Genomic DNA, 27,838 nt, shown 5'->3' with positions numbered 1-27,838 from the left:
GCTTCAAGAGGTAGTCACCTGAAATGGTCTTCCAACAGTCTTGAAGGAGTTCCCCGAGTGATGCTTGGCACTTGTTGGCCCTTTTGCCTTCACTCTGCGGTCCAGCTCACCCCTAAACCATCTCGATTGGGTTCAGGTCCGGTGACTGTGGAGGCCAGGTCATCTGGCGCAGCACCCCATCACTCTCCTTCTTGGTCAAATAGCCCTTGATGCCTTCAGTGTGACTCTACAATTTTCATAGTCATGAAAATAAAGAAAACTCTTTGAATGAGAAGGTGTGTCCAAACTTTTGGTCTGTACTGTATATTTATATCAAATTCCTGCCTTTAGAACTCCCTGGTTGTGATGATAAACAGCCACTTGATAACATTTCCACTTTCAGACACTTACCTGAAACATCACTCTTCCACACGAGCAGGATAAATAAGCTGACGATTCTATATTCGCCGATGAATCTTATACAATATGATGCTGTACGATGTATTAGTGTTAAAGTGATCCAAGAACAATCTCAGGACATTATAGCAAATTAACTATATAATCTTGCTCACTTTTTTTTACAAATTAGTTAACACAATAGTCATTTGTCCATTTTTGATGGTTTATCATGAATAGATTCCTAATGTTATCACCTTATTCCTTTCCATGAACTGTGTGTGGGTTTAACACAAAGTTTTTCGCCTGTAAAAAATGTAATTAAAGCTAATTTCCCATGCGCCTGCTTTACATTTATTGAGCCCAACATATAGACCGTTCGGAAACTATTAGCTTTTTTTTATGTTGTTACGTTGCAGCCGGTTACTACAATCATCCAATTATTTCTTTTCCATTAATAACAAAGTGAAAACAGAATTCAAGAAATACTGAAATATGACGATAAGTATTCAGATGATTTACTTTTTGTCTTCGCACACCTGGAGTGGGGGATTTTCTGCCATTCTTAAAGTCAAATCTTCTCAAGCTGGGGCAGGTTGGAGAGGGAGCCTCGGTGTACAGACACGTTCAGGTCTCTCCAGAGATGTTTAACAGAGTTGAAGTCAGGGCTCCACCTGGGCCACTCGAAGAGTTGTTCCTCAACTTCCTCATGTAGGAAAGTGAACCTTTGGCCCAGAATGATGTCCGTGGAAGAGGTTTTTGATTGAGGATATCATCTCTCAACCCCCACAGAATGATGCCACCACCACCACGCTTCACTTTTGGGATTGTTTTGGCCAGGTAATAATGGGTGGCTGATTTCCTAAAGAATTGAGGCTGAACAGTTCAATCTTGTTTTCATCAGACCAGACAATCTTGTTCCTCACAGTCAGAGTGTCCTTCAGGAGCTTCACTTTGTCATTATGGGGTACAGAATGATTAGTAGATTAATAATATATATTTCTTTTTAAACACAGCGATTGAAACAACAAAAATTAAAAAACGTTAAGGAGGGGGGTCTGAATACTTTCCAAACGCACTGTACACACACACACACACACACACACACACACACACACACACACACACACACACACACACACACACACACACACACACACACACACACACACACAATCAGGTCAGTGGACCGTCGGAAAATTGTGCAACAAGATGCGAATCAAAGAAATCTCAGTCGGTCGCGGTGACTCGGTTCATAATTAAATCATATTAAAATTTTATTAAGTTATCCTATATTAAAATAAATCAAGAAGGCAAAAATAATAAAACAGGAACAAGAAAACCAGAAGAGGAGGAAGAAGAAAAAAATGCAAGAATGACAGATAGATTGTGGAATGTATCTCGGTAAATAAAATATAGCTCCAACAGTTCCATCAGGTGTGCTTTATTCAAGCAACACATCCTCTGTGTGTGTGATAAAGCACCATAAAGTCTATATACATATACAGCATATGTATATACACAGTAGATTCATAAGTGTATATGTGTGTGTGTGTGTGTGTGTATATATATATATATATATATATATATATATATATATATATATATATATATATATATATATATATATATATATATATATACACACACACACACACACACACATACACACACACATACACAGTATATATGAGCTTTACACTTTTATATATACTGTATACATATATCTTACATATATATTTAACTTTTTCAATCTTCTCATTTACAAGGCCCAGGAAACAACTAGAGGATTCTTTACAGAATCAAATTGTGGTTCTTAAATTTTTTTTTTCTCCCCCCATTGATTCGTTCTTTCAATGTACAGGTAAACGTAGATTCGATATCAACCACAGGAACGAAAAAAAACAAAAAAAAACAAAAAAAAAAACACCAACAAGGTGGCGCTGATCGCACGACTTGCTTCGATAAGTACAAAACTGGCACGTTAGACAATAATAATAACACGATGATTTAAAAACGCAAATTAAATTAGAAACAGAAGGGACTAAAACTCTGTAAACCTTTCCCCTGTCTCGTTACAGCAACCGCAAAAAAAAAAATCAATAAAATAACCACAAAAAAAAAAAAAAAAAAAGGGGAAAGAAAGAAAAATTGCCCTTGTAGCTGCTATTCGCTGCAATTCAACTCATTCAGAAGCGACTATTAACACTGTTGTCAGCGTGTCAGAATGAAGAAAAAAAAAAGTGACATCACGAGGCAGAGGGGCGTGAACCTGCTTTCGCCCCGCTGGAGAGTTTGGTAATGACGGCGATGGCGGCTTCAACAGTGCGCTGAAGAACGTCCAGGATGTCCGGTCCGGAACTTGCCACTCCCTGTGAGGGGGAGTGGCTGACCATCCCTGACTCCGCCTCCTGAAGAGTGCAGCCCCGCCCCTCGTCAGCATCCTGGAGGTTGGAGAGCAGGAGCACAGCGGAGTCATCTGCAGAGGAGGAGGAGGAAGAGGAGAAAGTCTTATTAGAGGCGCTCTCTCTCTCGCGCTCCTTTGCATCTTTGCGCTCTTCCTCTCCGTCGTCTTCGTCAACCCCCGTTGACGGCCCCGGCCTCGGCTCCGTCCTCCCAAACACTTCGGGCAGCGACGATGATGAAGAGGAGGAGGAGGAGGACGACGACGTGGACGCCTCCATTTTCTCCTCTTTCGTGGAGGTGCTGTCTGGAGATGGAGGGTCGTGCTCGGTTCCCGGGTCGATGAGTGATGAGTCTCGGGTTTCTGTGTCCGAAGTGCTGTTGGGCGTTAACGCCTCGGCAGGCTCCGCCTTCTGGTCCGAGCAGGGGACCAATGCGGACGAGGTGGAGGCGGGACAAATTCCGCTCACCCCGGCACTGCTGCTGCTCTCTGCTGGACGATCAACATCGCCGCTGACACGCCGCCGCTTTACTGGAGTCGCCCCTTCCTCTTCCACTGAGAGAGAGAGAGAGAGAGAGTGGAAGAGAAGGTCAGGCAGAAAGTTACTCGTACTTCAATTTCATCAAAGTGTGTGCGTGTGTACGTGTACGTGTGTGTGTTTATATACCTTTGGCTTTGATCTCTAGCATGTGTACGTGTGCTTGTTTGTGTGTGTATGTGTACATTTAGCTTTAGTCCCTAGCGTGTGTGTGTGTGTACACCTTTGGTTTTGGTCCCCAGCGTGTGTGTGTACCTTTGGCTTCAGTCTCCAGTGTGTGTGTACCTTTGGCTTCAGTCTCCAGTGTGTGTGTGTGTGTGTGTGTGTGTGTGTGTGTGTGTGTGTGTGTGTGTGTACCTTTGGCTTTAGTCTCCAGTGTGTGTGTGGGCGATGCTGTAAGCAGGCAGTGCATTTAGTGAGCAGTTCCTGCAGGGCGGGGCCGAGTGCAGGGTCCAGCTGCTGAGGGGTGTGTACTGATAACATCAGCACCAGAGCTCGAAGATCCTACACACACACACACATATGAAATAGAGAGAGAGAGAGAGAGAGAGAGAGAGAGAGAGAGAGAGAGAGAGAGAGATAGTGAAGCTACCAGATACTGAGCCCATTTAGCTGTGTGTAAAGCATGAGGCAGACAGTGGAAGTGTGTGTCAGGAGCATGTGAAGTGTGTGTGAAGCGTGTGAGGTGGGTGTGAGGCAGACAGTGGACGTGTGTGTGAGGAGCATGTGAAGTGTGGGAGGTGGGTGTGAGGCAGACAGTGGAAATGTATGTAAAGTGTGTGTGACGTGTGTGAGGCAGACAGTGGAAGTGTGTGTGAGGCAGACAGTGGAAGTGTGCGTGAAGGCGTGTGAGGTGGGTGTGAGGCAGACAGTGGGCGTGTGTGTAAAGTGTGCGTGGCGTGTGAGGTGGGTGTGAGGCAGACAGTGGAAGTGTGCGTGAAGCGTGTGAGGTGGGTGTAAGGCAGACAGTGGAAGTGTGCGTGGCGTGTGAGGTGGGTGTAAGGCAGACAGTGGAAGTGTGCGTGAAGCGTGTGAGGTGGGTGTAAGGCAGACAGTGGAAGTGTGCGTGAAGCGTGTGAGGTGGGTGTAAGGCAGACAGTGGAAGTGTGCGTGAGCGTGTGAGGTGGGTGTGAGGCAGACTGAAAGTGTGCGTGAAACGTGTGAGGTGGGTGTGAGGCAGACAGTGGAAGTGTGCGTGAAGCGTGTGAGGTGGGTGCGAGGCAGACAGTGAAAGTGTGCGTGAAGCGTGTGAGGTGGGTGTGAGGCAGACAGTGAAAGTGTGTGTGAAGCGTGTGAGGTGGGTGTGAGGCAGACAAGGGAAGTGTGTGTACTGACTGCGTTGAGGAGGCTGCTGGTCTTGCTAAGCTCTGCGCTTTGATTGGTCAGTTCAGGCTGCAGGGAGTGGTACTCATTCAGCAGGTTGGTGACCAGCACACTGATCAGATTAGCACAACTTGGTCCAGACAACACCTGTGGCTGAACCTTCAAACACACACAGGTTTATTATTCATATGAGGGTCAATCCTTCTCTGTATCATCTTTCAATTTATCGACAATCCAACATTTTCTTTAAACAGCACGTGGGCTCAGTGATTCGCCTCTAGAGGCCGCTCTCGTAATGACAGCGAGCCTTCTCAGTCGCTACAGCAACGAATGCAACCCGGAAAAACTATCTGTATCGATCTGTCGATGAATAATCGTTCGACCTCTAATTACAACTCAGAAGATTCAAAAGAAGTTTGCATGGCTATAGACTGCACTGGAGAACATTTCTCATACAATTTATATAATCACATACACAATATGGACAAAGGTTTGTGGACCCCCGACCATAGGATTGGTCTGTGCTTTCTTTCTAGCATCACATTCCACATTTGGATCTCATTTACTCTTATAATGAACTCCACTTTTCTGGGAAGATGTTCCACTACATTTCTGTGTGAGATACATTTAGCCACATGGGTGTTAGTAGAGTCAGGTACTGATGTAGGTGAGGTGAAGAGGCCTGAGGTCACATTCATCCCAAAGGTGTTCAATAGGTTTTGAGCTCTATAGCAGGAGATCATCAACATCTTTCAACCCATGTGAAGATATGGAAAGGAGGGTGTCCAAATACTTTTTACCATACCGTGTATCATTCTTACTTCATTCTAGCACTTTGTTTTGATGTAATGTGAGAAGAGAATGATGTACAGATGTACAGTACATATGTGTGTGTGTGTGTGTGTGTGTGTGTTACCTTGTGTAAAAAGCAGGTGAGGAAGGAGTAAGCGGTGTTATTGTTCAGGAAGGTCCTCTCGTCCATCAGGATGCACTTGATGTATTCTCCGAATGCGGGGTCCTCGCACAGCAGCTTCACACACGTCTTGGCTAACGTGGACTGTGCCATGCAAGTGTTTGTGTGTGTGTGTGTGTGTGTGTGTAAAAGAAAAAGAGACACCAAAGTATTGTTTGAGCTCCAATTTTTACATTTCCTAAGCATAGAGACATACAGTATGTGTGTGTGTGTGTGTGTGTGTGTGTGTATTACCTGGGATTGACTAAGTTCAGTCCACAGTTTGGGAAACAAAGCAAGGTGCAGTGGCAATCCTTCGTACGCCATCATCACACCTACACACAAGTACACGATTAAAACATACACCTATGAGCAGACACATATATACACGCACGCACGTGTGCAGACACACACACACTCTCGCGTACTGAGTTTGACGAGTGTCTCTGTGAACTTCTCGCAGTTGATGGCGACTCGACACAGAAGGTGGATGAACTGGTGATAGGACAAGAAGTAGTCCATCAACATCCTGTCATACACCTCGTCCTTCCCCTGCAGGGACCAAGAACAATGTTCTTACTGGTTCATACCGATTTATTAACCTCACTCACACGTACGCACACACACACACACCTTGCTGGTTTCCACCATGGAGGGAAGGAGGCACATGTTGAGTTCAGGCCTGGGAGGGCGAATATTGTTCTTCCCTCCCATCAGCTTGATGTTCTCTCTGCAGGGTAGATAGGGGCCAAACGACACTATACACACACACACACACACACACACACACACACACACACACACACACACACACACACACACACACACATATATACACATTACACTAAAAGCCACTTTTTTTAATAAACTGTATTTAATACAAGAACTTCCTGGATTATTTTTGTGTGTGTGTGTGTGTGTGTGTGTGTGTGTGTGTCGTACTGGGTATGTTGCTGTGGTGGTAGGTGCAGTGGTTGTGCTGTAGGAAGGGGACGAGTGTGTGCAGGAAGTCGTGTGGACTCAGCAGCACCAGCTCCTTCAGAACATCTGCAGAAGAGAAACAAATGAGAATTATGTAACTCTGAACTCAGTGACTCGCCCCTTTCCTTATTTACTTTTACACACCTGTACCTACTTATACACACACATGTACACCTGATCCTACTTATACACACCTGTACCTACTTATACACACACATGTACACTTACACACCTGATCCTACTTATACACACCTGTACCTACTTATACACACCTGTACCTACTTATACACACACCTGATCCTACTTACACACACCTGTACCTACTTATACACACATGTACACTTACACACCTGTACCTACTTATACACACACCTGAACCTACTTATACACACACATGCACACTTACACACCTGTACCTACTTATACACACACATGCACACTTACACACCTGATCCTACTTCTACACACCTGTACCTACTTATACAAACATACACACCTGTACCTACTTATACACGCCTGTACAGTTACACACCTGATCCTACTTATACACACCTGTACCTACTTATACACACACCTGATCCTACTTATACACACTTGAACCTACTTATACACACACATGCACACTTACACACCTGACCCTACTTATACACACCTGTACCTACTTATACAAACATACACACCTGTACCTACTTATACACACCTGTACCTACTTATACACACACACACACACACACACACACACACACACCTGTACCTACTTATACACACACACACACACACACCTGTACCTACTTATACACACACACAGGTACACTTACATGCCTGTACATACTTATACACACCTGTACCTAATTATACATACCTGTACCTGCTTATACACACCTGATCCTACTTATACACACATGTACACTTACACACCTGTACCTACTTATACACACACCTGTACCTACTTATACACACATGTACATTTACACACCTGTACCTACTTATACACAAACATACACACCTGTACCTACTTATACACATGTACACTTACACACCTGATCCCACTTATACACACACACCTGTACCTACTTATACACACCTGATCCTACTTATACACACACATGTACACTTACACACCTGATCCTACTTACACACACATGTACACTTACACACCTGTACCTACTTATACACACCTGTACCTACTTATACACACACCTGTACCTACTTATACACACATGTACATTTACACACCTGTACCTACTTATACACAAACATACACACCTGTACCTACTTATACACACCTGTACACTTATACACACACCTGATCCCACTTATACACACACACCTGTACCTACTTATACACACCTGATCCTACTTATACACACATGTACACTTACACACCTGTACCTACTTATACACACACACATACACACACCTGTACCTATTTATACACACCTGTACACTTACACACCTGATCCTACTTATACACACCTGTACCTACATATACACACATACACACCTGTACTTATACACACCTGATCCTACTTATATACACACCTGTACCTACATATACACACACATACACACCTGTACACACCTGTACACTTATACACACACACACACCTGTACCTACTTATACACACCTGTACCTACTTATACACACCTGAACATTTACACACCTGTACCTACTTATACACACACCTGTACCTACATATACACACACACACACCTGTACCTACTTATACACACCTGATCCTACTTATACACACACCTGTACCTATATACACACACATACACACCTGTACCTACTTATACACACCTGTACACTTACACACCTGATCCTACTTATACACACACCTGTACCTACATATACACACACATACACCTGTACCTACTTATACACACACATACACACCTGTACCTACTTATACACACCTGATCCTACTTATACACACACACACACACACCTGTACCTACTTATACACACCTGAACATTTACACACCTGTACCTACTTATACACACACATACACACCTGTACCTACTTATACACACCTGTACACTTACACACCTGATCCTACTTATACACACACCTGTACCTACTTATACACCTGTACACTTACACACCTGATCCTACTTATACAAACACCTGTACCTACATATACACACATACACACCTGTACCTACTTATACACACCTGATCCTACTTATACACACACCTGTACCTACATATACACACACATACACACCTGTACCTACTTATACACACCTGTACACTTACACCTGATCCTACTTATACACACACCTGTACCTACATATACACACACATACACACCTGTACCTACTTATACACACCTGATCCTACTTATACACACACACCTGTACCTACTTATACACATCTGTACCTACCTATACACACACATGTACCTACTTATACACACACATGTACACACATACACTTCTTTCTTTCTTTCTTTCGGCTTCTCCCATTAGGGGTCGCCACAGCGGATCCTCCGCATGTTTGATTTGGCACATGTATTTACGCTGGATGCCCTTCCTAATGCAACACATTTTATTCCCAATTTATTCGGCTCGGGACCGGCACTGAGAGTGTCTGGGGTTGGTTCCCTGACCGGGGAACACCTGACCAGGACACCTGTACATACTTATATACAACTGATCCTACTTATACACACATTTACACTTACACCTACACTTATACACACATGTACCTACTTATACACACCTGTACCTCTTCACATAATGTCTAGCAATTTGAAAATAAAATATATACACACAATAAGAGTTTTTTACCTAGACAGGCGTTGCGTAACTCTGGAGGACTGTAGGAGTTCAGCAGCGTCAGCAGTTTATGTGCAAAATCGATCCTCTCCTGCCACTGAATCAGAGCCTGCTTCACATCTACACACACACACACACACACAGTAAATTACTCTTGATTGGCACCTTTTGAAATAAATGGTGTAGTTAGTTTGCCCATGGTGTGGTGCATTATGGGTAAGGATGTGTGAGTAGAGTGCAGGGTGCATGATGGGTAATGGAGCACCTTTGCGCTGCAGGTAGGGTCGAGTCGCCTTTAACACCGACAGGAAAATAGACAGCAGCTCCACCAGGTCACCGGTCACATGACACGCCGTGGCCTCGTGGTACATCATGTGCAGGGTGTTAAAGGACTAGAGAGAGAGAGAGAGAGAGAGAGAGAGAGAGAGAGAGAGAGAGAGACAGAGACAAGAGGTTATAGATTTTGATAAATATATATATAAAAAAAGATTATTCATTCATTTTGTGTGTGTCATACCTCAGTCATTAAAATGAGTCCTCGGTTAAACACCACCAACAGTCGGTCCTCGTCATTCTCGAGTAACACACGGAAGGCACTGAAACACACACACGATAAGTGCTTAATAAAATTGTACTACACAGTAATAACAGACACATCAATGATGAACACAACCTTGTATTTATATCGTGTGTGTGTGTGTGTGCACACACCTAATGAGAGTGGTCCAGCAGGAGCGGCCGTCCAGGCAGCGTAGGTAGCAGCTGATTGTGGTCTTTTTAAACTGTTTTATATCTTCAACATCCTCCTCCCTCATGTCTGGCCTCTGAGCCACGAACAGCTGCATGAGGTTGAAGAGCTCCTCCACCGCCTACACACACCCCCACACACACATTTATATTGCAATAAGGTGTCTATTTATTTGGGTAAATACCTGTGTGGCTGTGTGTAATTTCACACAGCTTTCATATAAAAAAATTAAAAATAAAAAAAACACAGACACACGTTTGTTTTGAAGTCTGATGTATAGGATTGGACACATTATCACTCAGCGAGAGGACGAACTCAGGATGCGGATTCTTTTTTACATTTACATTAAATGGAGTGATTAGACTCTGAATGGACTCAGATACTGGAAGTCACACAGACATACTTCACTTAGAGTTGTGAGCAAATTACATGGATTTGAAACTACATTAAACTTACATAGAGAAAAATCATATATAATTCACACACAAACACACACACACACACACACACACACACACACACACACACACACACACACACAGATCAGGCATAACATTTTGACATATACATAATCTCCATGTAATCTAAGATCTAAGATCAGATTTCAGAGCCACAGATCCGTCAATTCTGTACAGTAAGAGAATAAACATTTAGCTACGATTTAAACTCGACAAATAGACCGTTAAGCGCCAACAGTGAGGAAAGTGGTAGCTCAGTGAATCAGATGTTGACTTGGAAGGTCATCCCAGCACCACCACAGCTAATTGAGCAAGGCCCATAACCCTCGACTGCTTTTTTGTATAATTTCCATGTAAATGAGTGTTTATGCGAGGGTGTTTTGAGTGTGCACCCACCCCAGGATACTGGCTGGCGTGGGGCGTGAGGTTCTTGAAGGCCCACTGGATGTTCTGGTGCGAGGCGAGCAGGCGCGTGAAGGAAGCCGACTGCTCACAGCACAGACGCAGGATGCCGTAGTAAGCGGGTAGCATGGCACGGTTAAACAGCACCACCTCCTGGTCGTCATGATCGGCCAGGATGTAGTTGAAGGCGATGTTCTTGGTCACTACGGGGTTCTGCACGATCAGGCGCACGTTCTCGCTGCAGTCCACGCACACGTTGTACCAGAATGACAGCAGGGCCTGCTTGTTGTGGTTGGTGGCGATCGCCGGCTCGGACAGTTTGGGCTGAGAACGGGGCAGATGAAGAGGGTCACCGTTATCATTTTTTATTATTATTTGGGGGGAAACCGTTGCTATGATGACAATATATTTCAGTAGGTTCCCAATATGCTGTGATATAAATCGTTGAGAAAATCAAGAGTAAGTTTACTAGCGGTGAGCGAGCTCCGTTGGCCCACATGTGGAAGGTCATGTGACCGTTTCTGAATTGCATATTTGTGAATAATCCACAAATACTTGAACATCAAATGAGGAGAAAGCTTTGTGTTCATTTCAGATCCCATTGCACCTCAGTTCTCAGTAAATTTTCTCCTCACCTGGAAGAGGTTCCACAGGTCCATGAAGAAGCTGGAGAACATGAGCTTCTCCGTCTTGGAGATGAGGCAGTAGGTCATGAAGCTGAAGTACTGCACCAGTTTGGTTGTGCCGTGAACCGCAACGTCTACGTAGAGCTTGGCCCGGCCCAGCAGGCCCAGGAGGAGGTTATAGACCTGCGGGAGAGGAGAGAGTGTGTGTGAGGAGGTGATTGTGTGTGTGTGTGTGTGTGTGTGTGTGTGTGTGTGTGTAAGTGGAAGCTCACCTGGTGCAGGACAATGGTGGTGTCTGGGCTTAGGGGCAGATCCCGCGTGGGGATATGGAGGGAACGCGTGGAGCGGAACATCTGACGGAAAGAGTTGCTTGGGATGAGTGAGACGAGCAGGTATGCCGCCGCTGAAAACGCGCGCACACACACACACACAAAGGATGATTTACACCAGGAGAAATGTGGGTAATAAATAATGTGGGCAGTTGGGGTGTGTGTGCTTACAGGTGCGGACGCGAGGGTAGTTGTGTGCCAGCAGGAAGCGCTCCACCCAGTTCTCCATGTTCTGCAGAACCCAGCTGTGAGCCAGTTTATTACGAGGTGTCTGTACAGCAAGCCAGTCCAAACACTGAGACGGGTTATACTCTATCACCTGCAGCACAGAGAGAGAGAAAAAGAGTCAGAGAGAGAGGCATAGTGCGAGACAGACAAAACGAGCGAAAAACAGTCAGAAAGAGCGAGAGACAGACAGACCGACAAAATAAGAGAGACAGATAGACAGAGAGACAGAGTGAAAGACAGATAAACCGACATAGAATAGAATAAAATAGAATAGAATAGCATTTATTTGTTACATTTGTTCTTCGCAAATCCCAGCTTGCTCAGAAGTTGGGGTCAGAGCGCAGGGTCAGCCATGATACAGCGCCCCTGGAGCACGGAGGGTTAAGGGCCTTGCTCAAGGACCCAAGAGTGGCAGCTTGGTGATACAGGCTTGAACCCCCAACCTTAACCATTGAGCTACCACTCCCTTATAGGGAGAGACAGACAGACATGATGGACAAAGACACAGAGCGAGAAACAGATCAGAGTGACAGAGTGAGAGACAGATAGGAAGACAAAGCAAGAGACAGAGCAAGAGACAGACAGAGAAAAGACAAAGAAAGACAGAGCGAGAGACACCGACCGAGAGCGCGAGAGACAAACAGAGACAGTCAGACAGAGTGAGAGAGAGACAGAAAGCGAGAGTCATAGACAGACAGTCAGAGCGAGAGACCAAGTCACAGAGCGAGAGACAGACACCACAGGTGCTGAGCCGAAGCTGGCTAAAGACAGCGGCTAAGAAGTAAATAATCAGTCACGCGGCCTCTAACACCATCCTGTCTACAATCACATAAATGAGGTGAGGCTCCGTTTGGCCAGGAGAGTCTTCTTTACTGCAGGAGACGTGACCAGTGCAGGAGAAACCTCTGGTCAATGTGGTGAGAAGAACCGCCTGATGAACGTGGAGCTTACCTCCCAGATCCTCTGCAGGATGTAGGAGGCGAACGAGGGCATGCCGGGTGGACCTGCTGCAAACTCCATCAGCATTGTCAGGAGCTTGAAGAAAGGGTTCGCCGCCAACACACACACACACACACACACACACACACACACACACACACACACACACACACACACACACACACACACACACACACACACACACACACAGAGGAATGAGAATGATGTATGAAATAAAAATAATGTGTTCTCGTAGAGTAAAAAAACACTTTATTATGTTTCCAAGACGACACCCATGAAAATACATAGTTTGGAAGTGAGTGGAAGATCTCCTGCTATAGAGCCCCAACCCTATTGAACACCTTTGGGTTGAACTACTTCCCGCTGACTGCACCCCAGACCTCCTCACCTCACCTACATCAGTACCTGACTTTACTAACACCCGTAGAGCTGAATGAAATCTCACACAGAAATCTAGAGGAACGTCTTCCCAGAAGAGTGAAGCTTATTATAAGAGAAAATGGAGACTGGATGTGGAACGGGATTCTCAAAAACGAACACAATCTTATGGTCATCTAATGGCCTTTTCTGTACATAAAACATCACACCGACTCCAGCAGGACCAAGTGCTACCAGAAGGATGAAGTTTCTTCGAAGGGTGTTTGAAACCTTCAACCTCCCAAATCATGACTGATTTTTATAAACGATGTTATTAATAAGCTGCAGAACATCCAGAGGCAGAGAGATAAATGGACAGAAGGAGAGACAGAAACCTACCTCGGGTGTGAGCTTGGCTATGGAGGTGAAAAGCATGGAGACGATCTGGAGGGAAAGAGAAGGTAGAACAATATGGAGATGAGATCTTGGGCATAATTTAGAATAAATAGAATTCGTTTTTTTTGTCATCTCCATAACTGAGGCCTGTATGATTTGGTGCATATTCTACCATACGACTCATTAATAATACGCATGACGCAGCTACGCATGCGATACGATTCACAATGCGAATAGAAAAAATATGACGCTCTGCAATTCAATATGTTACAGATAGACGACAAATCATCTGTTTACTTCAGCGCTGTCTGACTTCTAACGCATGGCCCCTTTCACACACGGGCCTTTGAAATGCGAAAAAGGAAAGAGATAAAATAAAACTAAGAAAAAAATTAATGAATAAATCTTTTCCTGTTCTGTGTGAAGGAAGTTACAGCTCTACCTCTGCCATGTTAATCTGTATTCTATGTGACTCTCAGGACACACCTTGGTCTCCATAGTGTTGTGATGCTTCATGTTCACGTAGCAGCATATATATATATATATATATATATATATATATATATATATATATATATATATATATATATATATATATATATAAAGAGAGACAGAGAGATAGAGATACAGTTGTGTTCAAAATTATTCAACCCCCACTGAAATTGATTGTTTTGGTCGGTTTGACATTGATTATGATCATTCAGTCATCCTGCTTACAATTAAATCAAAGAGGCACGTGTAGGTCAGACAAATATAACATAACATTATAATGAAATAACCACAAATGTCTTTTCTGAGCTCACATCATTATCAGTTTTATTCAACCCCCAAGTGACATTCAATCTTAGTACTTAGTACAACATCCTTTTACAGTAATAACAGCTTTTAAACGTGAAGCATAGCTTGACACAAGTGTCTTGCAGCGATCTACGGGTATCTTCGCCCATTCATCATGGGCAAAAGCCTCCAGTTCAGTCACATTCTTAGGCTTGCGCACTGCAACTGCTTTCTTTAAGTCCCACCAGAGGTTCTCAATCGGATTTAAGTCTGGTGACTGCGATGGCCACTTCAAAATGTTCCAGCCTTTAATCTGCAACCATGCTCTAGTGGACTTGGAGGACTTGGAATGCTTGGGATCATTGTCCTGTTGAAAGGTCCAACGTCTTCCAAGCCTCAGGTTTGTGACGGACTGCATCACATTGTCATCCAATATCTCCTGGTACTGAAGAGAATTCATGGTACCTTGCACACGCTGAAGCTTCCCAGTACCTGCAGAAGCAAAACAGCCCCAAAGCATGATTGACCCCCCGCCATGCTTCACAGTAGGCAAGGTGTTCTTTTCTTCATAGGCCTTGTTCTTCCTCCTCCAAACATAGCGTTGATCCATGGCCCCAAACAGTTCTAATTTTGTTTCATCAGTCCACAGAACACTATCCCAAAACTTCTGTGGTTTGTCCACATGACTTTTGGCATACTGCAGTCGACTCTTCTTATTCTTTGGGGACAGCAAGGGGGTGCGCCTGGGAGTTCTGGCATGGAGGCCTTCATTACGCAGGGTGCGCCGTATTGTCTGAGCAGAAACTTCAGTACCCACATCTGACAAATCTTTTCTCAGTTCCTCAGCAGTCACACGGGACTTTTCTCCACTCTACGCTTCAGGTAGCGCACAGCAGTCGAAGTCAGCATCTTCTTTCTGCCACGACCAGGTAGCGTTTCAACAGTGCCCTTTGCCTTGAATTTGCGAATGATGCTTCCTATGGTGTCTCTTGGTATGTTTAACATCTTTGCAATCTTCTTATAGCCATTGCCCTTCCTGTGAAGAGTAATCACCTGTTCTCTTGTCTTCCTGGACCATTCTCTTGACCTCACCATGTTTGTAACCACACCAGTAAATGTCTAGAAGGAGCTGAGTATCACAGTCATTTTAAAGCTGCCTAATTGGTGCTTATTAGGCTTTATTGCTGCTCCCTGATATCCACAGGTGTTTTCAATACCTGATTGAAAACACTTCATTGAACCTCTGTTCTTCAGAGTGGTAGTCTTTAAGGGGTTGAATAATTATGTCAATGAAGAATTCACAAAAGAAACATTTACTACTGTATTACAAAACTAATTGATGTCATTTTAGTTGCATATGGTTCTTTAAGAAGTCCTTGTAGGATTTCATTCTGAATACAATTACAAATGTACACTAAATTCCCTAAAACCATTTAAAGCATTGGGGGTTGAATAATTTTGAACACAACTGTAGATAGATAAACAGACACTAATAATTATATATAAAAAAAAAAATTTAACGACGCAAAAATGTTAAAAACTTTGCATCGATGCGAATCGGTAAATCTTACCTCTACCACTCTAGTGTGTGTGTGTGTGTGTGGTGAACCTACATGCTCGGCGAGCCTGTTGTTGTATCTACACAGGCTGAAGATGAGGTTGCAAGTCTGCCGGATGTTGATGCTGTCTCTGATGTGCTGGAAGAGGAAGGGGAAGCCTTTTCCTCCAGTCAGAGCCGCCATGTCGCTCTGAGACAGAGTCAAGTGTCTGCAGAGACGAGGACAAGGATCAAAGAACTGTCGTGGAGTGTAAAGCCGTGTGTGTGTGTGTGTGTGTGTGTGTGTGTGTGTGTGTGTGAGAGAGAGAGAGATGTAAAGACCTTTCAGAGCGAGACTGCTCAACTAGCAGAGCAATGAGGGCGATCATCTTTTCCAGAGCAGCCGGTCGGTACTTCTCCTCCGCTAGAGACAAGATGTCCTCCTCTTCGTCCTCTTCCTCTCCTTCTTCCTCAGACAGCACCTCCACCTGAGGCTAGTAAGGAACAGACACAAACACAAATTTATGTGTAATTTATACATCGCACATCACCACACACTTCCTTTAAAATACAAATATTTATTTATTTTTCCATTTGAAGGGCCTTTTTGAGAAAGCAGGAAAAACTACAAAACTCCTGAATGAGTTCCTGTAGACACAAAGTGCAAAAGGTTCCTTCTCAACACAAATTTTTCCATCAAGGTGCATAAAGTTCCTGAGGTGAAAACACACCCAGAGTTCCTGCATTTACTGAAAAACTTCTCAGGTAGAAAAGAAAAAAAATTGATAAAAACAAAAAAAATTCCCCAAAAGTCCAAGGAAAGATCCTAGGTCCCTGAAAAGCTTCTATGTAATGTTATACAACTTTCCAATATAAAAGTTCCTGCAAAGACCGTATGCTCTCCTGCAAAGTTCCTGGAATTCAGAAAAACAATTCTGAGATCCGGAAAGAGCTGCTGAAGTGCAAACATGGCTTAAAGTTCCAGAGTTCCTAAAACCCCCCCCCCAAAAAAATCACAGGTCCCTGAGAAGGTTGTAAAATTTGAAATGTATCCAAGGTTTCCACAGTCACTATGAATTTCGGGAGGGTTCTTGAGGTGGAAATGCATCTGGAGTTTTTACAATAAATGTTTGGAGGGTTCATGTGGTAGAAAAGTATCTATAGTTTCTCCATGTTCCTGGGTTCCTGAAAGAACCTCTGGAGTAAGAAGCACTAATACACTCCAGGAATTTCAATCTATTTAATTTTAGAATCGTAAGACCTTCAGTGGGTTTCATTTCAAAAACCTCAGAAACCTTGAGCATTAGCACTCACATTCTCAGGACCTTTAGTACCCATGTAGAAGTGCACCATGATGGAGATAGCCTGCAGGGACAGCAGGAACTGGCTCTGTAAACAAACAATTGACAAGCATGTAAATAGCGAGCACACCGCTGAATGAAAAAATCTGGATTGAGAGATGAAAGCTAGATGGCATCACCTCCTCCTCTCCCATCTTGGCGAACTCGTAAAGGAAGGCAAAGTACTCGGTCAGGTGTTTGCTGTGAGGCTTCACGCCGTGCTCCATGATGGACAGCAGGGTTTTGACGAAGCGCGTCACACACGAGCGGCTGCCGATGTCCTCCACCGGGGCGTCCATATCGTCAGACCTGCAGGAACATCCGCTTAGAACCTTACAAACTGGACATCAATCTACCAAGGCTTAAAATGATAGAGCTAATGGCGCCTCCAGTGTGAATATGGGGTTTTAATGTCCTATAATATTACAAAAATTGTCTCTCCCCATTATTTGTTTAACTGTAAAGTTTTACCTCCAAACCTGCTCTCACCAAACAACGGCCAGGAAAGGCTGATCACATGATTCCAGTCAACCGAATCTTTTTGTGCTATCTACCCTCTTCCACATACACAGGATCACACATACGCACCATTGGCTAGGATCCAAGCCCCTCCCACCATGAGATTTGTATGCAAGTGAACGAAATTCCTCACACCCACACACTTACCCGTCCTCCATCCCTGGCTGTAGGTACAAATGGGCGTGTACCGGTCTCAGTCTCTGAATCACATGAATGCACAACCTCTGGAACATCTGGAATCAAAAGCCCATAGGGGTTAGGTGTGTGGGTTTGTGGAATGGAACATGGTTGCTGCTGGGTAAATAAACTCACCTGCCGGACGATCTGGTTGGGGCACTTGATTAAAATCTGCATGGGCCACCAGTTGTCATCGGCCATTCGATCCAAAAACCACTGCGCCCAAAAGAACACACCGTTAAAACTACCAGATTCGGGGCGCCCAATATTTCGATTCCAAACGACCGGCAGATCAGAAAGGCAGTATTGTGTAGAATTGTGTGCCCGCAAATTGCAAATATGAGATCCTTTCTCTTCGAAACACACGGGTCACCAGGATAAAAACCTCTACAAAACTCCATAAGTGACTCCACTTCTTTATACGAATCAGCCTTTTACACTAATAAAGATTAATAGGTCCAAATACCGATCCAACGTGACTGATGATCATTTGGAAGTACAGTGGAACCCGGTTATGTCGATGTCCTGGGGGGGGTTCCCAAAAATCGTCGAGATAACCGATGATCGAGATAAATAAATATCAAAATGGCGGCAATATATTAACGTGCTTGAAATTTCTTTATGTACATGATGTGTGTTAATAAATGAGAATGTGCATGCACGTGTTTTTGAAAGGGTTTTTACACAACAGCGTTGCCACAATTTGTTTGATGAAGGCATGCTATAAAAATACATACAGTACATGTTTATCTGTCAGGAATCCACCTGCCACGCCCCTTTCGGCCCCCTTTAGCGTGTCAGGTGCTTTCTCGGCCGCTTTCTCTGAAGCTCCCGGCTTCAATCGCGCACATATGGTGCTCGTTTATCATCATCACCAGCTCCTATTTAAACTTCCACACTCTCACTGTCCGTTATTGTTTGTATATGTTGGTTCACGGCGGTCGTTGTTATCGCGCATGCGTATCCCGGTACGTGTCTTCCCACCGGCACTCTCTCAACGGCTGCGCTTTTCTTCTCAAAGCGCATCGCGGATTCCCCCCCCGGATCCTGCCGGTGTTCATTCTATGCTTTTGCTGCTCATCCCACGTTCCTACCAAGCGCGGCTTTCGCCTTCCGTTCATCGCATAAAATTGAACAAGAAAAGGCATATGTGCACTAACTAACAGCAGAGATTCACCAGTATACAATACAACACCTGTAGCATCTGTAAGGCTTGATTTTTCCGCCACTTTCGCAAGTTCTTCTGCGGCCGATAAGAAAATGCAAAGACAAAGCGGGAATTTGGCGGTTCCACTTCAAAAACGTCGACTTAATAGGGTTGTCGAGGTAACCGAGGTCGAGATAAGTGGGTTCCACTGTGTGTGTGTGTGTATATATATATATATATATAGTATATAGACTTTTCGGTAAAAAGGGTCACATCTATGGAACACTACGCCTGTTAAAATGGGATAAAATAGTGTCAAAGTTCCTAAAAGGGTTCCTGTAATGCAAACATGCACCACTACATTTCCTGAACAAGATGTATTAAAAAAAAAAAAAAAAAAAAAAAAAAATCATCATGATGTTCTGAAAACTATAGTGAAAGCTATGGAAACATTACTGGGTTCATATGTTTCTGAAAAAAAAGAAAATTCCCCAAACACAAAAATATTTGTCACGTGTTATTATTGATGATTATATATTATACCACGCTGGTCACATGCCATTTTCATACCAAACTAACAAATCAATCATAGACTATATCATGGTGGTATCTTCATCTCCTTTATCCGTACCTCGCAAGCCGCCTGGCTGTTGTTGAACTGTTTGGTGAGGAGCTCGATCCACTGCAGCATCGTGGGCTGGAGACCAAACGAAAAGAAAATACACAACATTAAATAAATCCAACTTGGGACTGTGAAGGCAGCTGGGAATGAAAGACAGGATGAAGTGCTCACCTTTTCTTTTGAGTGAATGAACGTCTCCAGGACAAAGGACGTGCTGAGCTGTGATGGAGAGAGCAACATGAGGGGCTTTTAAGAGGCAAGAGATTGTGAGGTTTAGCATTTTAATGCTGCTGATTCAGCATAGTGTTTAGGAGTGTGAGTGTGTGTGTGTGTGTGTGTGTGTGTGTGTGTGTGTGTGTGTAGATGTTATTACCTTGGCAGTCATGAGTGAGACAGCTTTGGGGTCGGGTAAAGTGCTCGGGATGCTGCTGCACAACTGCCACATGAACCTGCACACAAACACACACAGACATAAAGACCAGTCAGGAAATACTCATTTCTGATTTACTGACTTACTGCAGTGATGAAATGACAGACATATAGGACAGACAGACAGACAGACAGACAAATACAGATCAAGAGAGAGATATAGGTAATGAGATATACACAGACAAATAGAGAGACAAGAGGATAAAAAGAGAGAAAGAGAGATACAGAGATACAGAAAGATAAATATAGAGAGAGATATAGATTGAGAGGGATAGAGAGATATATAGATTAGAAAATGGATAAAGAGACACAGATTATAGATGCTGATAGAGAGATTGCTAGAGAGTGACACAGAGATAATAAACATCCCATAATGGTTTTGACTTTTATACTTTAATGCTCTCAGTAAAGCAGAACTCACCCAAAGTAGGTGTGCTCAAAAATGTTCTTGTCCTGGAGAAACTGCATGTTGTCATGCCATATCCACTGTGCGACACACACACACACACAGAAAAGGTGCAAGTATGAAACATCTTGTAAAGGTGTTGTAATTAGTAGAGGAAGTGATGGAGAGAAAGAGAGTGGATGTGTGTTTACCTCCAGCAGGTCAGGAGACACATCGAAGCTGAAGTCCTTCCCGTTCTCCTCCTCTGGCTCCACTCGTTTATAGAACAACATGTATGCACTGTGTGTCTGACAGGAGAAGGGCATGATATCAGATAATGACCATAAATAGCCAGACAGACAGACAGACGTACAAATATAGACAGACAGATATACAAACAGAGGCAAAGAGATAGAGAGAAAGAGAGATAGAGAGAAAGAGAGACAGACAGACGGACATAAAAACAGAGGCAAAGAGATACAGACAGACAGGCAGACTGGCAGACGATTGACAGGCAGAGACACACAGAAAGACACAGTGAGCTGGACAGACAGAAAAACAGACAGACAGACAGACAGATAATAAGCTATATAGTTAGAGAGAGACACTCCCTCACCTTCTCAAAAGAAAAGTCCATGAACTTGTCTGTAACCGAGTCGTACGTCTTCGTCTGCAAAGACGACACATAAATTACTCGAGAGGATCAACACCGAGCATCAATATAATATACAGGGTTCCTACACAATCTTCATACTGTTCCAGTCTCAATGAACTCAACTAATACGCTTTCGCTTAAAATCGCATATTTCTCTCTGTTTCTGCCATTCGTCCGCACCGAGTTAAACAAAAACGCTTTCGAAAACGTTTTTTGTCATTGCCGCGACGTTTCAAAGAGTCGGAAGGTAAATAAATTGCAGGAGGAAATGATGCGGGTGGAAGCGTGGTATGTTTTGCTTAAGCGCGGTACAAAGACGTGAGCGTATTTTTTCAGACGTTTCAGCGGACAAAGATCGAAAACTAAAACGTGGACGCGGGTTGTTTTTAGACAAAAACGCCATTTTTACATGTATCCGGATTTGTATAGACGTAGCCTTTGTTTTATTCAAATAAAACATTAAAGAAAATCTTTATTTTATATTTTAGAAAATCGAATAGGGCAACAGTATGGAAACAAATTGTTTTTAATTCTCAGTGTATATATATATCATATCATATTTCTATATAACTTACCGTCATCTCTCCTCCGAAACACTCGGACGCCAGCTGGGCCGAATCGAAGGGCTTCACCTCGGCATCGTTAAACAGGTACCTGAGATTAAAGAAGATAATGAGCATCGATGCGCTAACACAATCGCGCTAGCTGTTCGGTGCCTGTGCCGCTCCTCCTCACCACTTGTTGTTGCGGTAGGCGTGGGGGTTGACGATGTCCCGGATGAAACTGTAGTAATGGCCGCCGTCCGCCGTACCCGTGTGCACCGTCACGCCGATGAGGTCGTACTCGTAACTCTCCACCTCCTTCCCTTCGCCGTCGTCACGGAAACCTGACGGGAGGAAAACACACAAACGAGAACTGTTCGTATCGCGAGTGAACACGGAGATCAGCTCTGGCAGTGGTTCTGTGTCTATTACAAACATACTGAGAGAGAGAGAGAGAGAGAGAGAGAGAGAGAGAGAGAGAGAGAGAGAGAGCTGAGATTATAAAACAGACACAGAGAAAGCCAGTGGGACAGACAGACAGAGAGAGAGAGAGAGAGAGAGAGAGAGAGAGAGAGAGAGAGAGAGAGAGAGAGAGAGAGAGAGAGAGAGAGAGAGAGAGAGAGAGAGAGAGAGACTCATGGACCTTCCCAGTATTAAATATAACTATAAATGGATAAAAACACCCTGAATTGTCCTACAGTCAGTACACAGTGTTATAGGACATAATTAACTCCAGGGAGGAGACAGTAAACCACATCACAGAGATGGTGATGATTTCTCACACACACACACACACACACACACACACACACACACACACACACACACACACACACACACACACACACACACAGTCTTCTGTACAAGGGTATTAAATGTGAATGAAAGGACTGGAAGTGTGGTGAGTGGATGAGTGACTGAGTGAGACCTCGTACCCTCCTTTCGGTCTCCCTTGGCCATCAGGAAGTCCTCGGTGTAGGGCGTCATGTCAAGGCGGAGCGGGAACGAGAAGTGTGTGTTCACCTTCTCCTTCATCATAGTCACCATGTTAAAGGTGTAGCGCATGGTGTTGAAGCTCAAGATCCGAGGAAGCTTCTTAAAGCATGCTCTGTGTGTAAAAATCAAAAGTTAGTCCAGAAATCCACCCCAACAACCCCCACCTACCACCATAAACACCCATCCACCCTAAACCCCACCTACCACCATAAACACCCATCCACCCTAAACCCCACCTACCACCATAACCACCCATCCACCCTAACCACCCAACTTACCACCCTACCACCCATCCACCCCAACCACCCCACTTACCACCCTACCACCCATTCAAACTAACCCCTTACCTACCACCATAACCACCCATCTAACCCAAACCCCACCTACCACCCTAAACACCCATCCACCCTAACCCCACCTACCACCATAACCACCCATCCACCCTAACCCCACCTACCACCATAAACACCCATCCACCCTAACCCCACCTACCACCATAACCACCCATCCACCCTAACTCCCACCTACCACCATAACCACCCATCCACCCTAACTCCCACCTACCACCATAACCACCCATCCACCCTAAACCCCACCTACCACCATAACCACCCATCCACCCTAAACCCCACCTACCACCATAACCACCCATCCACCCTAACCTCACCTACTCCCATAACCACCCATCCACCCTAACCCCACCTACCACCATAACCACCCATCCACCCTAACCCCACCTACCACCATAACCACCCATCCACCCTAAACCCCATCTACTCCCATAACCACCCATCCACCCTAACCTCACCTACCACCATAACCACCCATCCACCCTAAACCCCACCTACTCCCATAACCACCCATCCACCCTAACCTCACCTACTCTCATAATCACCCATCCACCCTAACCCCACCTACCACCATAACCACCCATCCACCCTAACCCCACCTACCACCATAACCACCCATCCACCCTAAACCCCATCTACTCCCATAACCACCCATCCACCCTAACCTCACCTACCACCATAACCACCCATCCACCCTAAACCCCACCTACTCCCATAACCACCCATCCACCCACCACCATAACCACTCATCCACCCCAACCACCCCACTTACCACCCTAACCCCCACCACCATATATACACATCCACCCTAAGAGAGGGGAATGTACCGTTTCTCTGCGCGCACTTTCTTCCCGCACTGAGAGCATGTGTACATGTTGTCTCCTTCCAGCGTGTCCTTAATGGTCACCTCATCTAGAGATTCCTACACACACACACACACACACAATGAAATGATGAAGGAAGGGAAAAGCTAATTGAAGAAAAGTGTGTGTATGTAAATGCTTACGTAGATGTTCTTCATGTCGGCCACCTGACACCTGACCGTGTAAAACTCCTCCGCCGTCTGACTCACATGATCACAGTCCTACACACACACACACACACACACACACACACACACACACACACACACACACACACACACACACACACACTTACTGCCCAGCCAATGGTTTGTGGACCCCTAACCATAACATTGGTATGTCCTCTCTTTTTCTTCAAATACCATTATTTATTTATTTTAATTTATTTATGTTCAAATAAATAAAGTGAAATTCCAGCCATGGAGACACGTCGAGATGTTTACCTACCAGTGAGACCACGTTGTTGGTGATGACGCCACCGAACAGTGTCTTGACTGTATTTTTCTACAAGACAAAAAGAAATCGCACTGACTAATCACATCCTAAACATAATTTCTAAAAAAAATAAATAAATTAGATGTGCTCTCACACACACTGACCAGGTCAAGAGACATCTCCTCGATCTTGGTGATGAGGTCGGTGAAGAACTCGGTCATGTCCTTCTGCTCTCCCGTGTTCAGGGGCTGCTTGTCCATGGTGTAGGTTTTACAGAAAGGCCGTGGGTTATACGCCTTCCTCTCGCTCTCCTACAGGGGGAAAACAAAGATTTCTGTAAATCCTGATACACACAGATGGGTGGGGAGGAGGATCTCTGACGACCTTACCATGAGATACGTGAACATCTTCTGGAGCTCTAGTAGTGTGGTCTTATGTTTCATTTCCTCTGAATACTGAATATTAGGAGAAAAAGAAAAAAGCTTAATTGAATTGCTTGTATCCCTTGATATTAGTAGGTAAGAATGTGCAGTGTGTGTGTGTGTGTGCCGCTCACTTTTGCTGTAAAGACTGCCTGCCTGGCCTCCGGGATCATATACAGCTGCTGAATGGTTGACGCCAGGTAACACGTGGCCCCCAGATTGGTCAAACCTACGAAGCGACATTCAGCTCGGACATCGTCATGAGGCCAGTAGTCCCATTTATACGGAGCATGAGAAGCTGTGACAGGAAACCAATCATCAAAGTCTGGTAGATGTTATTACAGTAAAGAAAGTGACACGACTAATCTGAGGGAAGAACTAGAAGGAAAGTTGGGATAGAAAGACCTTGGTGAGAGTTGCATTAAAGAGAGCAGGCTCTTTTGTTGAAGGTGAATAACCTGAAGTAGTGAGGTGAAGGAACGTGAGATATAGGAATAGGATATGGACATCAAGTGGGTAACAATAAGAAGGACCTTCATCAGGTAATGAAATGAGGTCCATTGATTGGAAAGGTCTTGAGGTAACGACCTATGAGATGTTGGAGAGGTAATAACGTAGATGCCCTTTTTCAGGTGTGTGTGTGTGTGTGTGTGTGTGTGTGTGTGTTACCCTGCATGTGCTGGGCCATGACCCAGTTGTGCAGCAGTCTGTAGTTGTCCACAGAGCCTTTGAGCATCTCAGTGAGCAGGTCATAGGCGGCTGCGCGAGCTGCGTGGCTCTTGCATTTGGGCTGCAGGCGATCGGTGAGGCTGGGCAGCAAGAAGAGCACGTCGTGGACGTCCCTCAGGAACTCCTGACCCTCGCGTGAAAACTTGAACGCGGGCTTGTGCTTTAACACGCTGGTGGCCAAGCGCAGCAGCCCCGTCAATCCGTCGTCCTCCACAACCCCGTCCTGCTGATCCAGAAGCTCCCGGCTGCAGACGTACAGAGGGGAGCACTGATGAGGCTGGGATTCATAAAGCGTGTAACGTGAAAGCGAACGCGAGACCCAAGGTGTACCTGCGTATGCAGTCTGCGAGGTGTCGGGCCAGAGCGTCCAGGTCCAGCAGGGTGGTCTGACTGGCATCTTTCACGTGGATGTTATCGATCAGCTTGCACAGCAGCCAGAAATATTCCTTGCAGCCCGAGCGCAACACGGCCTCCTCCTCGTACTCCTCCGCCTGAAAGGGTACACACGAGCGGGGGTTTTTTTGCACTACAAAGGCGTGTTTGTGAAAGAGCCAGGCGTTAGAAGGAGCTTAAGTAAACTGTCTAACATTATGGATTGCAGAGCATCATATTGTTTTTCCAACGAATTGCACTTGTACTGCATCATAACTGATCTTATCGGTAGCTGCTGAATGTGTATCTTTAATTTGTGTGTGTGTGTGTGTGTGTGTGTGTGTGTGTCTCTCACTCTAAGTGGTTTGAGAGCCTGTGCATCTGGGAGGAATTTGAGAAGTGTTGATGCAGCCAACAGCAGAAAGGATCTGTTGATGGACTCTCCTCCCTCCAGCCCCGATAGAGACAATTTATACAGTCCATTACACGCCTCATGGCGAACTGCAGTCTGAGGAGAGAAAGAGAGGGAGAGGGGAGGAGAGAGAGAGAGATAGAGAGAGAGAGAGAGAGAGAGAGAGGACAGTAATGTGCAGATGGTTTAATGACTAGAATAAACATAAATGCAAATAAAGATCCAGTCTATCCAGTCTCACTTTCTCAGTCTCTCTCGTTCCCTCAACATTTCCCTTTTTCCTATCACTTCCTCTTTCTTTGTCTCACCATGTCTCTCACACCCTTTCTGTGTCTCTCCCTTTTTTTCTCTGTCTCGCTCTCTCTTTGAGATTGAGACAAGGAGGGGTATGGATCCCTCTCTCTTCATTTCACTCTATCCATCTCTCCATTACACTTTCAAAGAGTCTCGCTCCCTCTCACGCTATACCTCACTTACACTCTCACTTACACTCTCTCTCTCTCTCTCTCTCTCTCTGACAACTTTGTCTCTTTCATTCTGAACACCTCTCTCCATCACTTTCCCTCTTGCTTTCTCCCCTCACTCTATCCCTCCGTCTCTACCTCTCATTCCAACCCCTTTTGTCTTTCTCCCCCTCACTCCATCAGTCTATCTCTCTCCCTCTTTTATGAGTGATATACCTCTGGGATGAGTAGTGTGAGTTTTTTGAGCCAGTCGTGCAGATGGTCGCTGTCAGCAAGGCTGGACTTCACCATGGAGCAGCAGTGCGCCCAACTCACCAACAACCACATCGAGTAGTGAGTAACTAAAGAGACACACACACACACACACACACACACACACACACACAGTCAGCCAGCACCCAATTAGCAGCTCAAAAGTAAACGGACACACTGGTGACCAGCGGTGTGTAATTGGAGGTTGAGCGATTAACATGGCAACCTTTTGGCATTTTTTTTAATTAATTGTCATCGGACGATTATGCTGCAAATTAGGCCAAAGATTATTCAGGGGCATCCGACATAGCAAACCGCTCCTGTGCATGAGAGATCATAACTTTCCCATACCAGCAGGTGGCAGTAGTCTGTATTCCGCATTCAAACAGGGAAACTGGAAAAACTAGAACTGTGAACATATGACGCAAGCAGTGTTTTCACCTGCCGCGATCTTTACTAACGAACTCGTGCAGCTTTTCAGAATCACGTATGCCAAGTTGCAAAGACAAGAGCAAGAAGGACGCTAAACATGCAGAATCGAAGAAAAAACA

The 27,838-nt window shown here is 44.7% G+C and overlaps 1 protein-coding gene across 3 annotated transcripts in view; it reads right to left on the bottom strand.

Annotated features, from left to right (window-relative positions):
* Positions 1-2,023: 2,023 nt before the first annotated feature.
* Positions 2,024-27,838, bottom strand: part of usp34 (ubiquitin specific peptidase 34) — a 62,359-nt gene continuing 36,544 nt past the window's right edge. For 2 of the 3 annotated variants that reach the window (XM_046837227.1, XM_046837228.1), the window contains 43 exons: positions 27,252-27,376; positions 26,515-26,667; positions 26,118-26,278; positions 25,728-26,032; positions 25,193-25,356; positions 25,026-25,091; positions 24,801-24,947; positions 24,649-24,705; positions 24,345-24,422; positions 24,166-24,260; positions 22,928-23,100; positions 22,186-22,336; positions 22,026-22,104; positions 21,412-21,465; positions 21,008-21,103; positions 20,832-20,896; positions 20,355-20,430; positions 20,153-20,200; positions 19,991-20,056; positions 18,348-18,428; positions 18,183-18,268; positions 17,657-17,825; positions 17,491-17,565; positions 16,519-16,670; positions 16,253-16,406; positions 13,866-13,910; positions 13,101-13,205; positions 12,093-12,240; positions 11,865-11,995; positions 11,602-11,775; positions 10,961-11,290; positions 10,070-10,227; positions 9,876-9,954; positions 9,624-9,750; positions 9,371-9,478; positions 6,535-6,639; positions 6,226-6,350; positions 6,021-6,144; positions 5,848-5,927; positions 5,557-5,697; positions 4,653-4,799; positions 3,675-3,821; positions 3,173-3,334 (listed from right to left, as the gene is read on the bottom strand). In XM_046837227.1, coding sequence (XP_046693183.1) covers positions 3,308-3,334; positions 3,675-3,821; positions 4,653-4,799; positions 5,557-5,697; positions 5,848-5,927; positions 6,021-6,144; positions 6,226-6,350; positions 6,535-6,639; positions 9,371-9,478; positions 9,624-9,750; positions 9,876-9,954; positions 10,070-10,227; positions 10,961-11,290; positions 11,602-11,775; positions 11,865-11,995; positions 12,093-12,240; positions 13,101-13,205; positions 13,866-13,910; positions 16,253-16,406; positions 16,519-16,670; positions 17,491-17,565; positions 17,657-17,825; positions 18,183-18,268; positions 18,348-18,428; positions 19,991-20,056; positions 20,153-20,200; positions 20,355-20,430; positions 20,832-20,896; positions 21,008-21,103; positions 21,412-21,465; positions 22,026-22,104; positions 22,186-22,336; positions 22,928-23,100; positions 24,166-24,260; positions 24,345-24,422; positions 24,649-24,705; positions 24,801-24,947; positions 25,026-25,091; positions 25,193-25,356; positions 25,728-26,032; positions 26,118-26,278; positions 26,515-26,667; positions 27,252-27,376 — 5,177 coding nt within the window. In that variant the 3' untranslated portion in view covers positions 3,173-3,307. Of the gene's footprint in view, positions 3,335-3,446; positions 3,462-3,572; positions 3,603-3,674; positions 3,822-4,652; positions 4,800-5,556; positions 5,698-5,847; positions 5,928-6,020; positions 6,145-6,225; positions 6,351-6,534; positions 6,640-9,370; positions 9,479-9,623; positions 9,751-9,875; positions 9,955-10,069; positions 10,228-10,960; positions 11,291-11,601; positions 11,776-11,864; positions 11,996-12,092; positions 12,241-13,100; positions 13,206-13,865; positions 13,911-16,252; positions 16,407-16,518; positions 16,671-17,490; positions 17,566-17,656; positions 17,826-18,182; positions 18,269-18,347; positions 18,429-19,990; positions 20,057-20,152; positions 20,201-20,354; positions 20,431-20,831; positions 20,897-21,007; positions 21,104-21,411; positions 21,466-22,025; positions 22,105-22,185; positions 22,337-22,927; positions 23,101-24,165; positions 24,261-24,344; positions 24,423-24,648; positions 24,706-24,800; positions 24,948-25,025; positions 25,092-25,192; positions 25,357-25,727; positions 26,033-26,117; positions 26,279-26,514; positions 26,668-27,251; positions 27,377-27,838 lie in introns of all 3 variants that reach the window. The other variant, XM_046837229.1, reaches the window with a different exon arrangement.

Source organism: Silurus meridionalis, chromosome 24, assembly GCF_014805685.1.
Source record: "Silurus meridionalis isolate SWU-2019-XX chromosome 24, ASM1480568v1, whole genome shotgun sequence".
NCBI classification, from domain to species: domain Eukaryota; kingdom Metazoa; phylum Chordata; class Actinopteri; order Siluriformes; family Siluridae; genus Silurus; species Silurus meridionalis.
The sequence above is the reverse complement of the archived record's forward strand: the minus strand, read 5'-3'. Positions and strand labels throughout refer to the sequence as shown.